The 16,652-nt window shown below is 39.7% G+C and overlaps 1 protein-coding gene across 8 annotated transcripts in view; it reads right to left on the reverse strand.

Moving 5' to 3' along the window:
* SNAP91 (synaptosome associated protein 91) overlaps nt 1–16,652 on the reverse strand; it is a 121,267-nt gene that overhangs the window by 34,112 nt on the left and 70,503 nt on the right. For 6 of the 8 annotated variants that reach the window (XM_040983701.1, XM_040983697.1, XM_040983699.1 and 3 more), the window contains 4 exons: nt 11,915–11,942; nt 4,480–4,589; nt 2,453–2,571; nt 707–874 (listed from right to left, as the gene is read on the reverse strand). In XM_040983701.1, the coding sequence (XP_040839635.1) occupies nt 707–874; nt 2,453–2,571; nt 4,480–4,589; nt 11,915–11,942 (425 nt within the window). Of the gene's footprint in view, nt 1–706; nt 875–1,015; nt 1,031–2,452; nt 2,572–4,479; nt 4,590–11,914; nt 11,943–15,119; nt 15,126–16,652 lie in introns of all 8 variants that reach the window. The other 2 variants (XM_040983696.1, XM_040983702.1) reach the window with 2 other exon arrangements.

The following is a 16,652-nucleotide window of genomic DNA, read 5'->3' on the forward strand; positions in this document are numbered from 1 at the left end:
CAGGAGGTTCAAGCATATTAAACTGGCAGAATCTAGAATATTTTATTGGATCAGAATTGACATTTGCATAGAAAGCATATTTTTAGATGATCATTTCTAAGATTGACCTAAAGCTGTTTTCAATCTACACTGCAAGTGTTGCTTCAGTTGTTCCCTGAAATTTCAAAGGCAGACGTGACTAAAGGCATCTTTGTTCTGTCTGAAAGGCGAACTTACAGTTGCCAAAACAGGGATATTCTTAAACTCTCTTCAAAGACCTTTCAATCAAAATGACTTTTACACTGTTTTTCAGTCCCCAATATTAATCATTTAGGTCATTATCACCCACCTATATTCTGTAAACATTCTCTGGGATTGTTCTAATATGGACAAAAACTCGAAGATTACAGACAGCACTGGCTCCACTTTTGTGTAGAAACTGTGGTGGGGAACATGTGTAGGACAAGAGCCCTAGAAGCAACTTCAAGTTCACTTTAAGATCAAATGGGATTAAGGCATGGCAACCTCTGCCATAAAAGCTCCAAAATGAAATGAGGAGAAAGTTGGGGAAATTAATAAAGATAAGTATATATATGTGTGTGTGTGCGCAATATATATAAATTGCAAAGTACATAAGCCTACTGATAGGTGGCAAAACATTTTAAACACTTTAACTCTTTAAATCTTCACAATCTTGAAAGAAAGAATAGGGACATGACTGACTAACCTCCGAAGAGATCCACATCAGCAGTGACAGCAGTGACAGTGGTAGTAGTTGAGGCAGAAGCTGAAGTGGTTGTGATTTCAGCAGTTGTAGTGGGAGGGGCAGGTTCTGGTGCAAATGGGTCTGAAATCTGTGCTTCAGAAGGAACGGAGGAGAGGGCAGCCAAAGAATCTACATTTCACCAGAGATGGGGAGTAGAGGGAAGAGAAGAAAAGGCAAGGACAAAAGATATAGCAGGCTCTGATGGTCAACCTGAAGACAGTCGTTAACATACACAGCTCAGCACAAGTGTAAGCAGTAAACTCTACTCACCCTCTCCCAGAAGGTCTACTGAGGGCCGTTTCAGGGCAGCATACAAAGAAACAAGAGCTAAAGTTGAAACATTTCACCATAGCAGCGTCCAAGCAGGCTGAGGCACTCACTGAAGAAATGCTACTAGCGTGCTTCTTCCTGGCCATTTGCAGTTTTAAAAAGTGTACCTGCTACTATCATGGAATTTGGGAACTTCCAAGCTGCAAACGACTTGAGATTCCCCCACTCTTGCTCCAGAATAAAGGCTCTTTCCAACCAACGTTTATGTATTTCATAACAATGCTAGAAAATTGCAGCATGTAAGAGTACTTGATATTAGAAACAATTTGTAAACTTGAGGATGTAGACCCAATACATTAATAGCCAAGGAATAAAAAGCAGCTGGCGATCAGTTAACTAGGAGATAAAGTATTTTCTGCTTGTTAGACGGCCAGCTCCAAAATTTTGAGAAACAGAAGGTTCTTCAGCTAATTTCTCAAATCATCAGCAGCTGGCCCAACTCAGCTGTTCCCAATAGCCACTCTCCACTATACCAGCTGGCAACCAAGTGTGTCATCAGAAGCAAGACAGACTTGCTTGCTTTCTTGTCCTGGCGTCAGCATGGCTTTCACCAGCTCTGCCCTCATTGGTTGCTACAACTTAGCAGAAGAGCATCTTGTAATGTCATAGCTTCCAGACCTGCGATTGTCTATGACGAGACATTGGCAAGGTATTGCACATCTTCCAAGTCATTTAGCAGAAGGCTATTTGTGTGGCACTAGAAGTTTTCTTTTTATGAGTACATAATGAAGCATAAGTGATTAAAATATTAGCTCCTTGCTATTGACCAGTATTTTATTTCCACAGAAGGTAAAGATACTCCCATAGAATGATACAATGGAAAGAGGAAAGTAAACTTCCTTTGGGATTTCCTAGGAAACTGCACAATAATCGAGCATACAGGTCAATAAGTGATGTTGGGATTTTTTTTTCCTGTTCCCAGCAGCCACAGGGTTTAGTTACTAAAATCTTCATTTTCTAGATGAAATATAATCTTAGAAAATCATGGGAATTCAATCCTTTAAGTTCTGAATCTCAAAACAATTGCTAAAAATAATCAGAATCAAAGAAAAATATGCTTTTGTTAAACCTTGAAATAAAAGTTATAACCACTTAGTATTTTAACTGTATGGGAGGTGCTGTCTCTGTTTATCAATATATGAATAAATAAAAAGTGCATGGAGAAATGGAACGAAAGCATTTTGAAATCAATGTATAGATTTGTCATGACACACGTTTTAAGAACCTTTTGAAGATCTTTTGTATTTCAAGTGATTTATGCTTTTCTTAGTATTTTCCTTTTTAAGTTTCTAACACTCTCTTGTGTATGCAGAAAGTAAATGTATCCTGATAACAATAACCTCCTACGTGGAAGAGTGGCCTGCTGATTTCACTCACCTCCCCAAGCAGTAGCTCCACCAGCAGGTGGCGCTGGTGCAGGGGCCGCAGCTGCTGCCGCCGCTCCAGAGGTAAAGTCTGGCTGAAGGTCCAGAAGATCACTGGATGGTTTCGAAGTGCTGTGAGGAGAATACACCAGCTTTGAAATCAGCTTTTGAAATTGTTTTGGAAAAAAAAAAAACCTTTAATGTAAAGGTGCTTTTAGGAAAACATAAAAAGACCTTGGATACCAAAAATCCAATAGAAGAGTACTCTGGAGAGTGTAGCACTTACCAAGGGCTGGCGAACTACTATAAAAGGCCAGGTGGTTAGTGATTTAGCACTTGAAGGCTAGGTAGTTTCTATCACTCAACTTTGCCATTTTAGCAGGACATAAGACACAAACAATACATAGGAAAATCAACATGCCTTTGTTTTAATAAAACCGCACTGAGACAACTTAGTGGGCTGGAATTGATCCATGGAGGGTATTCCACAGAGCAAGAAAGCTCATAATTTTGAGGTTCTCTTTTCTCTATTTTTGAGCTTTTTTTGCACAGGAGAAAAAGTATTTGAAAGGACTTATCTACAAACCAAAGGATACTAAAGTAAGTCATTGGTCACCAACTTGCCATTTTTCTAAATTAGAGTATTATATATCAAGTTTGTCTGCAAAGAAACTCACCTGAAACTATCTCTGAATTTTTTTCCTTACCCCATTGGAACTGGGCTTGTAAAACGTCCCTATTGGCAGACATTTCAAAGGAGTAATCTAGAGCCAAGCTATGCAGAATGTGAGCCCCTAAGCCAGAAACATCCTGGGACCTAGTTAGAAATATGAAATATCAAAAATCATACAAGAAAAAAAAAGTGAAATATCAGGTTTCCTGCTAACAACTATCTGAGAATCTTCATTTTAACAAGACCCTGTTTTGGTTAAGTGCAGATTTAGCTGTGAAGAGCACTGGCTTGATTGTTACCTAGCCAGGTACCAAGCATGAGGCCAAAGGTTCCCTATTCCCTAAGTGTTTCATAAAAAGCAGTCCTAAACTTTGCCTTTTTTCTTTTAACCTATTAGGTTTCCAAGTAGTATTCCATTCAGGAAATTATTCTGCTTTTTTTTTTAAAGCAGCCTGAAAAGTCTCAAATAATAACTAGTTTTTATGTCCTTTTCATAGATACAACCGGACTAAGTAATGGAAAAGGAAAATGAACTTATAAAGACTTTAGGGTGTTTATAAAAAGCAGCTTATCTCAGAGCAGTGGCAGAAAGGACTTGGATTTTTCTTTAAACCAAGGTTACTGTTTTATAAAAAATGTAACTAAGCAAGTAGAGAGCTAAGCACACAGTTGATATGGATATAATCCTTGGCTCTATTGCTCCGTTCAAAATTCACGTCTCCAAATACAGGATCTTTACAACCAGAATCAGAATCAAACCAAACAAACCATCAGAATCAGTATCAGACAAAATGAGACCAAAATCTGCTCAAGGCAGAAGAATCAAAGGAGTTCATCTAAAATTCTTATTTGAGATAGCAGCTATGAATGGGGGCTTTCAGATTTAACAGAACTGCCATGTCATTTCTCCTTTCTTTCTACTCTTGTGGTCTCTAGTTGCTACAAAAGCTGGTTATAAACATCTCCGAGGCCTTCTCCTAGTCCCAGAGTTGGATTTCCTCATTTGTACCTGCTAGTTGCCCTACAACTATAAGTGGGCTTTGTTTTTAGTTTTTGCTTTTTTAAGTATGTTGAGACACTTTTAAAAATTTCCCACAGGAAGAAACATTTTTAGAAAAATAAAAGTTCATAATAACCAACTAACATATGTGTATTCTTCTTCCTTTCCCAGATGTGTGATCAGCAAGGCAATTTCTGCAATGTAGATCCTCCTAATCACTACTTTTTGTAGCAAAAATAATGCAAAACATCACACATTACTAGGATGACATTTCCTTTGGTGAAATCATTTAGGTACAGTATGAAAGAATACAACAAAGCCTTCATTAAATGTGAATAAACAGCTCAGGGCAGACTCATTCACTAACCTGACTGGGACAGCTGCAGATGCAGTTGCGAATAAATCAACTGGTGGAGATGTGTCAATAGTTTTAGCTGGTGTAGAATTGGGAGATGTAACAGTTGTGGCTGGAGAAGACTGCAAATGAAAATGCACAACACACTGGGGTCAACCTACACAACCCAGCAGCAGGCCTCCCACTTCACAGAACCCTGACACCCCCAGCACATCTTGTGATAGCAAAAGCTCAAGAAAGCTTTCAAGAAATCAAGAATTATAATAACCAGTATTAGAATATGCCTTAAATCTTAACTTAAATGCAATATACTTAAAATGATAAAAGATTTAGCCTAATATTACAATGACTTCTATTCATATATTTAACATAAAAGCTAAATATATTTCCAGAACACAAAATTACTGGTAAAAATTATAATGCCTGCTAATAATTTTAAAGCATATCAATAGTAATCATGTTGTCAGAACAAGTTCATTGTTTTTTCTTTCTCACCCTGAAGAGACTTCATGTGAAACCTTTTCCAATGACTTCAAAATACAGAAATTTAATTTACAAAACATTGCACAGCTGAGAATAACTCACAAGCAGGGGTCAAGTCATTAGCAATGTGAGAGTAGCTGACTATTTTTCATCATTTATATCATGTAAATAAAACAAGTGAAATAAAACCTAACATTTATTTTCCTGGATTTTCAAAAATAAGAATTAATAATTAATATACTTAAAAATAAAACTTATATCTAGTAACTTTCCAAACTCTATTTTACCTGGAAATACTTGTATCTGCCTTCATTTCAATCTACTAACATTTAGTTCCACAAGCAGAAATAAGATTTAACAGCATATAAAATTCAGAAAGACCAAGACAGGACCATCAGGCGCTGCTGCAACTGCATATCCGGTTTCAAACTTTAAGGAAATTTAAGAATTTTTATTTAAGAAAAAGAACTGAGGACACAAGGAATGTGTAAGAGTGTCCAGACTTCATTAGTATTTGTCTGATATATACTTGTCCATAAATACAACTAAATTAAGATGTCAAACATTCAGTACTTCAAAAGAAACAAACATATGAGCAATGCAGATATTGCTGCTCAGAAGCTGTCAACTCAAGCATCTTCAACAAAAATCCAGACTTCCAAACAGAATATAGAATCACCAACAGAACTGAAAGGATTGGCAGAAGTTAATGGAATGTCCCGCATTGTGGACACTGGTAACCCCTCTCGGAAAAAAAGGACAATTTTTAATACAGATAAGCTAGGAAAAATTTCTGCTTGCCAAGTAACATTGAAAATTTAATGACAGCTGGTGGGTCTCAGGACAGGGCGTCTCAGGACAGGGCGTCTCATGCCTGGATCCCGGACAGCCGCCACGTGCACATGGTGAGCTGTTTTCCCCGGGCCTGCTGGGTTTCGGGGGCCGCTTCCTTCGGGGTGAGTAGACCGAGGGGGGGAGGCCTCCGGGACTGGGCAGGTCCGGGACCCACCCGCCACCTTCATGGGGCGGTGAATGGGATTGGGGAGGGGCGCGACCTTGGGCCTGGGTTATTTAAACCTCCAGCAGCCTCCTGGCAGCTGGTGGGTCTCAGACGGGGTGTCTCATGCCTGGATCCCGGACAGCCGCCACGTGCACATGGTGAGCTGTTTTCCCCGGGTGGCCAGTGCGCCATTTGGTGCCAGGCTCCGCCTGTTGGCCGCCCAGCTGGGGAGCTCTGGGGATTTGGTTCTTTGATTTGCTGCTTAATTAGCTCCAGGTTGAACCCATTGTGCTTCTAGGACCTGAAACAGGCAGTAACTCTTCCTTAGCAAAACTTGTAATCACTAGTAATGCTGAGCACCAAATACCAGTCATGCAGAAGCTATGACTTGGGGCTTGTCCTGCAAAAGTAGCTCCAACAGCTGGCCAATGTGTCAACTGGTAATGGAACAGAGTATTTTAGGCACGACTGAGCAAACCTTAGCCCACAAGTAAAACTAGAAACCAGGAGGGATTAGAGGTCATGCCGAGCTAGGCTCTTGTACCTGCTGGTCTGTGGGAGCCAGGGATGCTAAGCCACAGTGTCTAAGGCAGTGTTCGGGACAGGGGAGGGGCTGTGCCAAGCTGAGTCAGAGCATCCATTGGCAGGCAGGTGATCTGTGGCTGGGAACAAACCCGGTTGGGGAGCAAAGGGGACAACCCTAGCTGGGCTGAGGTTCCCACCAAGAGGCGCATGGCCTGGAAGGGGGGCTGCGTTCTGATCTGGAAACAGTTGTAGTCTCCCTTGGCACAAGTGTGGACTGGGATTGGATGCACCGAACTGGGCCGGACTCCGATTCCCCCTGGTGCTCTGGAGGACCAGGGCAGATGTGGGATGGACTAGGCAGGGTCTCAAACCCCTACTGAGCCATGTGTGAGCCATACGTGGGTATGGATAAACCATGGCTGGGCTGGAACATCCAACAGCAAGAACCAGATTGGGTTGAAGGCCAGTTAGGAAAAGCCACAGTTCCTGCTATGACAGGAGGTGGACTGAGTAGGGTTGGCTCATGGACCCACTGGTAAGCGTGAAACCTGGCATTGGGAGAGGTTCTGATGGAGGAGCCTGGGCAACTCCTCTGGCAGGTCACAGACCCGGCAGGTCAGCACAAGAAACATGATAGGAAACAGCCCAGAACAGGCCATGGAAAGTATCCCACTGGCATACACTTGGCAGACGTGGGGGCAAGACCAGGCTGAATCTGTCCACGTCATCCACTGGCAAATCCAGGCACCAGTATGGGTCGACCCAGGTTCAGTCGCAACAAAGACTAGTGCACAATATGGAATGCCGAGGTGAGGTTGCCTGTACCAGAAGAGACCACAGTGCCCAACCAGCCTGAGAACAAGAAAGGAAGTGGGCAGAGCCGGCAGGAGAATAAGGGAGGGTTCCTTTGCAGGACAGCTACTTCCGCACGAGAGCATGGGCTGGGATGGGGGCAGACCAGACTAGGCAGAGCTACCACACCTGTGTGCCTCATGGGACTAGATCAGGGAAACGCTGGGCGGATTATTCCTACTGGTGCAAACGAAATTAAAGTGGGTGAGGGTTGTTTGGGCTTAGATGCAGCATCAACTGGAATCTGGGAGTGGGAGAGGCCTGGGAGGGAAATAGTGGGCTCATCCCTCTTGGGTTACCTCTTCCACAGGAGGACATAAAACTAAGATAGCGGCTGGGGTGGAATGGGGTGTGGGACAGACTGGATTACTGCTACACTTACTGGCAAACCAGGGTAGGGGGTGGGCCTGGTGGGGGTTATTGTGGGTCGCTCCAACTAGGCTGCAGCTCCCGCTGGTTTATGTGAGGGCCAAGTATGTGCTGGGCAGAACCAGGTTGGACTGCAACACCCATTGGTTCCAGTGGAAGTCGGGAGTGAAAACAGAACCAACCCAGCAATTGCAGCCACCAGCTGATTGGAGCGATGGACGGTGCCAGGCCCTGTACTTGTTAGCACATACAAGAAGTTTCTTTGGAGATCTTCCTAATCTAAATGCTGGACTCAGAACCCTAACGAAGAAAAGAGAGAAGACAGAACAGGTCAACCAACCATCTCAGCTATGATGGACTATTTCAATCAGTGGATTTTTCAAAGATCTCATAGTGCTTGGAGTGGCAAGATTGACAGCGATTCATAACTGTGGCAATATCAAAACCACTTGAGCAAGAACCTCAGAGCATGCCCTACATCCGGGACCTGGGGAGGGTGGGAAATTGGGTGGGCTTCTCCCTTAAATACCCCCCTTTAAATATGAAGCTAACAATATGGAAAACATATTAGTATTATCCACTTTCCTGTAGCCCTTGAACCTTTTTAATCTAATTAACTATGTAAAGAATGTCAAAATAAAAAAAAATTGAAAAAAAAGAAAATTTAATGACAGCAATAACATATTGCTATAAATGTAGAAATGAAGGTCTATCTATAACACTGCATTTTCTTAAATTATGCATTTGAAATGCAGAATTACAGGGAGGAGGAAGAGAGAGAGAGAAGGGGGGAAGGAGAAGAGGAGAAGACAGAAATAGAGCAAGAGGTGACAGGAAAAGAGGAGAGAAGAGATAAAGAGATCTTCCATCCACTTTTTTTTTTTGATTTATTTATTTTTATTGGAAAGGTAGATTTACAGAGAGAAGGAGAAAGAGAGAGATCTTCGGTCCACTGGTTCACTCCCTAAGTGGCTACAATGGCAGGAGCTGAGCTTATCCAAGCCAGGAGCCAGACACTTCTTCCAGGTCTCCCATGCGGGTGCAGGGTTCCAAGGCTTTGGGCCATCCTCTACTGCCTTCCCAGGTCATAAGCAGGGAGCTGCATGGGAACTGGAGCAGGTAGGACACCCATATTGGATTCCAGCTCATGCAAGGCAGTGATTTAGCCACTAGCTTTGTGCCAAACCCTCATCCACTTTTCAAATGACAACAACAGCTGGATCTGGGCCAGAACAAAATCAAGAGCCTGGAACTCTATTCAAGTTATATACATTGGTGCAAGGGCCAGGTATTCAGCTGTGCTTCAATGCTTTTGTAGGCTCATTAGCATGGAACTGAATCAGAAGTGGATTAGCCAGCACTTGAACCGGTGCAATACCTGCTATGGCACGAAGCCAGTCCCTACAATAATGTATTAAAAAAAATACTTTATATAACAACAACCTCTAGAGAGATCCAAATCACCCTATCAATAAAAGAAGTTAGAAAATTTGATGCGGCCAAAATAAACAGATCATTCTAAAGGATGACACAATTTTATCATGTTCTACTTGGTAGTCACATGTCAGATTTTTCACATATGACAGCTCTTGTGGTACAGCAAATTAAATCATTTCTTGGGATGCCTGCATCTCATATCAGAGTACTGGTTGGGATCAGCTACTCTGCCTTTGATTTAGGAATGCAGCAGATGATGTTCTGAACATTCGGACTCTGACACTCCAGAAGACCTGGCTAGAACTCCATGCTCATGGCTTAGGCCTGGTCCAGTCCCAGCTGTTGCAGGCGACTAGGAAGTGATCCATGGGTAAAGAAGCTCTCCCTGTATTTTCCTGTTTCTTTCCACCATTCTGCCTTTAGCATACATAAATACACACAAATACATACACACACTGTGTGTGTGTGTGTATGTGTGTGTGTGTGTGTGTGTGTGTGTGTGTGTGTGTAAGCACACTTTTTTTCACTTGGACAAAATGCTTTGAAATGTCACTATGATTCAGAATAACCAGGGAGTTTGTTTCATGTGACAGTTCAAGGTCCCTGGGAGAAACTCAGGTATCAAGTCAAGCAAGCACTGGTCTTGTCCAAAAACAAAACCCATCTATTTGTTGCCTATAGGAGACACATTTCACCAACACAGATCAGTGGAAACTATATCTCATGGATTTTGATATTTTTTGTTAGTTTTGTCTCTTCAAAACACCCTCTTCTGTTTAAATTCTTCAATGGTTCATAAATCATACAGTAGCATTGTTTTCTTTAAGAAGGTTCATGATTTTCTTTTTCATTTCTTCAGTGACATATTTTTCATTCTGTAGCATGTTATTTAACTTCATGGTGTTGTTGATTTCTTTCTTTTTTTTCTTCCTGTTGATTTTGTTTTGTGGCTTTTCATTTAAGGGGATGTATAGTAACTGTGTAATGCAAACTATCCCATCCAGATGTGAGGATACAACGCAGTATTCATCTTTACTTCCAGATAAAGATGGACTCCCAATGAAACTGTTTACCTATATCTTGACAATAGGATGCTGGACTCTCTGCCATTGTCCATGCCCATAATGATGGACATATGATTGTGTATGAAGAATTATACTACAGTAACGATATAGGGGAACTCAGTGAAGGAGGAAGGATTTGGGGAGGGGATAAGGGAAGTCTAAGGGCCTATGGAACTGTATCATAATAATAATAATAAAAAGTAAAATAAAAAAATGATAAACTTTCAAAGAAATATAAAAAGATAGGTTGGCATGATGGCTCAACTGTCTAACCATCTGCCTGCAATCAGGGAATCCCATATGGGTGCTGGTTCATGTCATGACTACTCTACTTCTGTTCCAGCTCCTGCTTGTAGCCTAGGAAAACAGCGGAGGATGGCTAACGTCCTTGGGACCCTGCTCCCATGTAGGAGATCCAAAAGAAGCTCTGGCTCCTGGCTTCAGATTCGCTCAGCTTTGACCACTGTGGCCATCTGGGGAATGAACCAGAGGATGGAAGATCTTTCTCCCTCTGTCTTTCCTCTCTGTAAATATGTCTTCCCAATGAAATAAGTACATCTTGAAAAGGAAACAACAACAACCAAAGGAATGCAAAAGGAAATACATATAATTATAACTGATTTGTCTACCATTAATCATACATAATATGATGGAATGTCTCGTCTGTCTCTAGAGCTGTGATTCATATTACATTAAAATGCTTCCCACCACTAAAATATTTCATGATATTTTTATTTTCAGCTGCAATATAAATTCATTAGAATGTTTCCTAGGGCTGGCATTTTGGTGTCCCAAGTTAAACTGCCTGAGAGGCCAGCATCTAACATAAGCACAAGTTCAAGTTCCAGCTGCTGCACTTCCAAACCAGTTTCTAGCTAATGCACCCAAGAAAGCAGCATAGGATGGTCCGATTGCTTGTATGACCACATGGGAGAACTGGATGGAGTTTTAGCTCCTTTGCTTCAGCCTAGCCAGCCCTGACCATTTCAGCTATCTGGAGAGTGAATCAGTGGATGGACAATCTTCAATCCCTTTTCTCTATGTGTGTCTCCCTCTTTCTCTGGAGCTCTGATCTTCCCCAAAACCCAAATCTTACAAAAGAGAAACGCAACTCTTAGCTTAAACTCTTTGGGTATAAACAGAAGGCTAAATCACATATACTATACTAATACATGAGACAGAGAAACTAAAACTAAAGAGAATACATACACATAAAACTTATCTTTCCTTCAGTAAAAATTTAAAGTAGAATTACTGTATGACCTAGTAATTCCACTTCTGTGTGCACATCCATAAGAGCTCAAACTTGGGACTCAAACTGATATTTGTTCACCCAGCTTCATGGGTAGGAATGACAGTATTTACAATTCAAAAGATTAAGTATAGTACCACATACAACTGAACACTATGCAACCTCAAAAGGACATTTTTATACATGTTAGAACCTGGTTGAGTCCTGAGGACATGAAAACAATCACAAAAGGACAGATACTCTATGAGTTCACTTCTATGTAGTAGCTGGAGTAATTAAACTCATACAGACAGATAGTAGAACTGTGGCTGCCTCAATCTGGGGAAAAAGGTGTTATCACTTAGTGGGTGCTATCTTTTTCAGAAGATGAAAAACATCTAGAAATGGATGGTGAGGATACTTGCATAACAGTGCCACCAAACTGTACACTTACAGTGAAACAATAAAAACCCAAAACACACTTACCTTACTTAATGGAGAGGGAGCACCAGATCTAAAAGGCAACATCAAAAAAAAAAATTAAAATAAACCAGATATAGAGGAGCATTTGAATTCTTTAAATTGGCCTAGCACCAATTTGTTTTATATAGAGAGACGTGCAAAGTAATAGATAAACTATTTAAAGATAGTTCTTTCTTTTCATTTAATTATGGAATCGATTTCTCAATGTTTTCCAGTATTAAAGTTTCTAGTATTAGATATTCTTAAATTCAAAATGGTTTTCTGTATTTCTGGAAACTTAATTCTGGAGTAGGTCATTATGGACCACAACCATAAAAATAAATGGTACACATTGGAATTCAAAAAGTTTTGCCAATATTTGGGAAAAATAATAATTTATCAAATTAAAAATAACATTTTGGCTTGTTATTTTTAAAAATCAGGAGACAGTTTAATTTTAAAGTGCACTGTGACTCACACGGTCATAGTTGTGCTGCATAAAAGAATGTACTCTCAGTGAAAAAAGATTCTAGCTCAGGGAATCAAACATGTTCCAAAGTTCACACTTACACTCCTAAAGTTTTTATGTTTCTCTTCTTTTTAAATTATTTTATCAATATAAGGTGGAGAAATTTCATGTATTTCACAATGTAGACTTAGGAGCACAGGGAGGCTGCACGTTAGATGCTTGCTTCTCAGTGAGGCAAGGTTAGGAAGGAGTAAATAATACGTTTTTCAGTTAATTACTGGGAACACTGGCTATGTACATTACTGCTCCCAAAGTAATGCAGAATAAAGCAGCTGAATAGCTCACTTTTACTAACCTGAGTTGGCAGAAAAATGAAAGAACAGCAAGATGAAGAGAAAATCACATTTAAGTGAGCAATCTATTTTCAGTGACTTATGACATGGCAGGCATGGCTTTCCGTTCTTCTACAGGGGAAATATCATGCAGAGCAGCAGCAAAAGCAGGATTTAGCAACTAGAATTTTACACAGCACTATGAATTTTTTAACATAGCAAAAGTACCTAGTATTACACATAAGGTTATTATATTTTAAGTTAGACTTCATTTAAAAACACATGCCTTCCATTTTCTGTTTGGATGTAGTTTCTACTGCACGTTCTATTTATCCATAATACTCATTTCAAAGACTACTACAATAGTAGATCTACAAGGTCTATACAAAGTTGCTTCAGAACTTACAAATCTAATCCAGTAAAAGAGCTTTGGGCTGCTAATTTCTCTACTTTCATTATTTTTCATGTATATATGTGTATGAAAAGACGGGAGCTAAATCAAAATTAAAGCCTGAGAAAATAATAGTCTAAATTCTTGCAGGAAAATAGAAGCCATTTCACATAGTTACTTTCCAAGAATTCGTTCATTTAAACTGTTTATCTGTCAAGCAATTTCCATAAAGCATATGACATAATGAGAAATATTAAGAAAGAAAAGAGAATTGAGAAAAAGCAAAAACTTTTGAAATACATTTCCAAGCCAAACCACAAAAATGTATATTTTCTATTTCATAGTAAGAAATATACAGTAAAAATGATAGAACAGTTCTACTATTCAAGAACATCAACTCAAAATGAAGTATGAAAAAAATCATGATTGCTTTAGCATCAGTTTGCCAAGGTTTTGCATGACCACTATTACTGATGATAACTGTAGTTATCTCATGGGTTAAGCAAACCAAAAACTCCTCCTGTCTCTGGTAGATTATTATCCCATCTACCACAATATCTCTTAAGTGCCTGTTTCATTACATCTCTTCTTCATTAAATGCTTAGATTCAGAAAAGTAATACCATATTACTACATCATACTCGCACTTTATACTTCAGCTGTATTCAGTATTATTTGAATCTTAAGTGACATTATACTCACATATGTGTTCTATAATTAATAAATGATCCAGCTTTAAAAAACTAAAACTGTAGAACTAAACTATCAAATGGGTCATCCCCATTGCTGTAGGTGACATCCTGCTTCTGCTATGATTCAATGAAACACCAAGACCCAGAGGTGCTCCCAAGAGGCTGCAACAATACCAAGCATCACTATTCACTGATCAAAATTTGAGGCTGTTGGGCTCAGAGAAGTTAATAACTGGCCCAAGTTTCATCATTCCTTAGTGGTACAGTCAAGACTCTGTTCCAGGTGTGTCTACTGCTCAGTCTCTGCTACATATCATGTGTCCCGCTGAAAACACACATAAGCCTTGCACATTTGTTCCTCTCTTCGTGACACAGACTGTTTCGCCCTATATCTTTCATACTCGGTTTTCCACCCTGCTCTTGGTCATAGCTCTTCAGGAAAGAAAATGCTACAACCTTTTGTATTAATGATATTTCTTAAAGACCAATACTTATTTTAATAATTCAGTCAAAACAAATCTGTTACATTGTGAAGTGCATCGGGCAAAATAAGGAGTAAGATAATTTTAGAAGACCATATAGGAGCTACTTCAAATTCTGCAAAATGCTGCAAGCAAATTTGCAGATTTACTATGAAAACAGTTTCATAGTAAATGACAAGGTTTTCTTCAAAAATCTTAATAGTTTTAAGTATAAATGTTAGCCCTCCCTCCAAAAAAAATGTAAAAAAGAAGCCCTATCTATATATTCCAAATAATTGAAATTATACAAGAAGTATTTCACATTTCCAGTACCTTTGATATTTAGTAAACTTACACTTAAAATAAAGCAAATTTCTTCCTTCTGCCCTTAAAATCATAGGTACAGACAGTATGCACAGGTATAACATACAATATTGCATACAATGTCAAAATGAATATATCAGGAAATATAACACAACACTAAATACAAAGGCTACACATATCATAATAAAGATGTAAGTGCTTGATATAGAGATTAGAATAGTTTATATACTATTTAAAAGAAAGTTTTAATCAATCATTTGTTTAAAAGAAAGGTGTCCTTTCTGCCATATGTCATCGGGATTTTTTTTTTCACTAAGAAATGAAAAATCTTTGATTTCTGAGATCTAAGGGGAATATATGTAATTTTGATGCAAAAAGACCAAAATGAAAATAAAACTATTTATGCCAGTCACCGTAAGAGACAAAAATAAAGCATATAAAAACACAAATGTGTAAAATGGACAGAAATCGGTTTTAAATATCAAATGTGGAATCTGAAGAGTGTTTTTTGCATTTTTGCCAATTAACAAATGCAAAAAAGCCACTCAACACAGTACTCACCCTTCACTTAAATTCCCAGGTAAGCACAAACATACAAAGAAGAAAATAGTTAACTACAATAACTCATTTAAAAAAATATAGGGAATAAGCATAAGATAAATTCAAATGTGGTCTTAGCCAATTCAGAAAAGAATATGACAAGCATAAAATGATTTCTGAAGAAAAATTTATTCTAAGAAAAAATAATTTAAATAGGTCACTGAGTTTTTATTTCACTTCCCTAGAAATGTTAGTTCACCAGTTCAAGCTAATTTTTCTGAAAGCTCCTTCCAGTGGCCACAAGAGGGCGAATTCAGACGCACAGAGCTAAGGAAATTCTGGAGCGTCCTGGCGGGGCATGAGGGAGTGGACAGGGAAAACATGGAGAAAAACCGGAGGCCAGTGTGCGTCCAGCACCGCGCGAGCATGTGACCATTCCAGCAGATATGCACATGTCCTTCATTTAAGAGGCTTCCTTTCTTCACCCTATGGATATGCTAGGTAACCCATCTGCTTTCCTGAAAGCCCTAAAGGAGGGCCTTCTCTGCAGTACCTGGGAAGTGGGCTCCTGTTACTGTGACGTCATACACTCTACCACAAGTCTGTTTGTGTTCTGGCAACACTGAAATTTAGCCAGACCCAGGACTGGCATCCATGATTTAAATGGTCCTGGATTAACTGCTTGAAGAATCCTATACTGTTACATGTCATTGTGCATTGAGAAATCATTTCTGTATTAACTCAGAAAAGATGAGAGAAGTAACACTAAGCAAGAGAAATAACCAGCCAGAAAATGTCACACGGAGACACAGCCTAGATTCTCAGAGAATACTCAGAGCCAAGAAGGGAGGGAGTTGCCTCTTGATGGCTTTGCCACAGATAAAGCCAAGGATCTGCCTGCAGCTCTGAGTAGGAGTTCATTGGCTCTCTGCTAACTCCTGCTCTCATCCTAAGTGAAGTCCATGAAAACTGGTACTACCAACTACGATAGATTTCAAGTTCTGCAGAAGTACCTATGCTAGGTGTTTAAATAATGAAGTGTAATGCACTTCCTGATCTTTAGAATCAGAAAGATACACCCAAATCACACATGTCAGAGAAATTTTTAAAAACACAGGGCAGTTCATGGATGAGAGGGTGGGACTGCAGGATGCACAAGCTTTGCACACGCAGAAAAGAAGGTAGGTAAGTACCCAGGACTGGGAGAATCACTCTGAAAAAAGATTGGAAAGAACCTGGTCTTGCGAATAGACAAGTTTTACAGCTGCTGAGTTAACAGGAAAAAGTAGAATCTGAGCCTTTTATTCCCAGCATATAATTAGAAAAAAAAAAGATTGAAAATATACTTAAAAATCTAGGTTTGTGAAGCTCCATTAAAATTGCACATGATCACTATTTGCTTGCTATTCCATATCAAAAGCCCTCTGAGAAAAATGTCTGAAGCATGCCATCTGTGCCTAATGCTTGCCATGGAGAAGGCACAGAGGCCTGAATCCCACGCTTTTTGACAGGGGGGTTGATAATGGAACAGTGCGCAAGGCTGCGTATGAGTCT

Source organism: Ochotona curzoniae, unplaced genomic scaffold, assembly GCF_017591425.1.
Source record: "Ochotona curzoniae isolate NIBS_2020 unplaced genomic scaffold, NIBS_Ocur_1.0 contig_3819, whole genome shotgun sequence".
In the NCBI taxonomy this organism is placed as follows: domain Eukaryota; kingdom Metazoa; phylum Chordata; class Mammalia; order Lagomorpha; family Ochotonidae; genus Ochotona; species Ochotona curzoniae.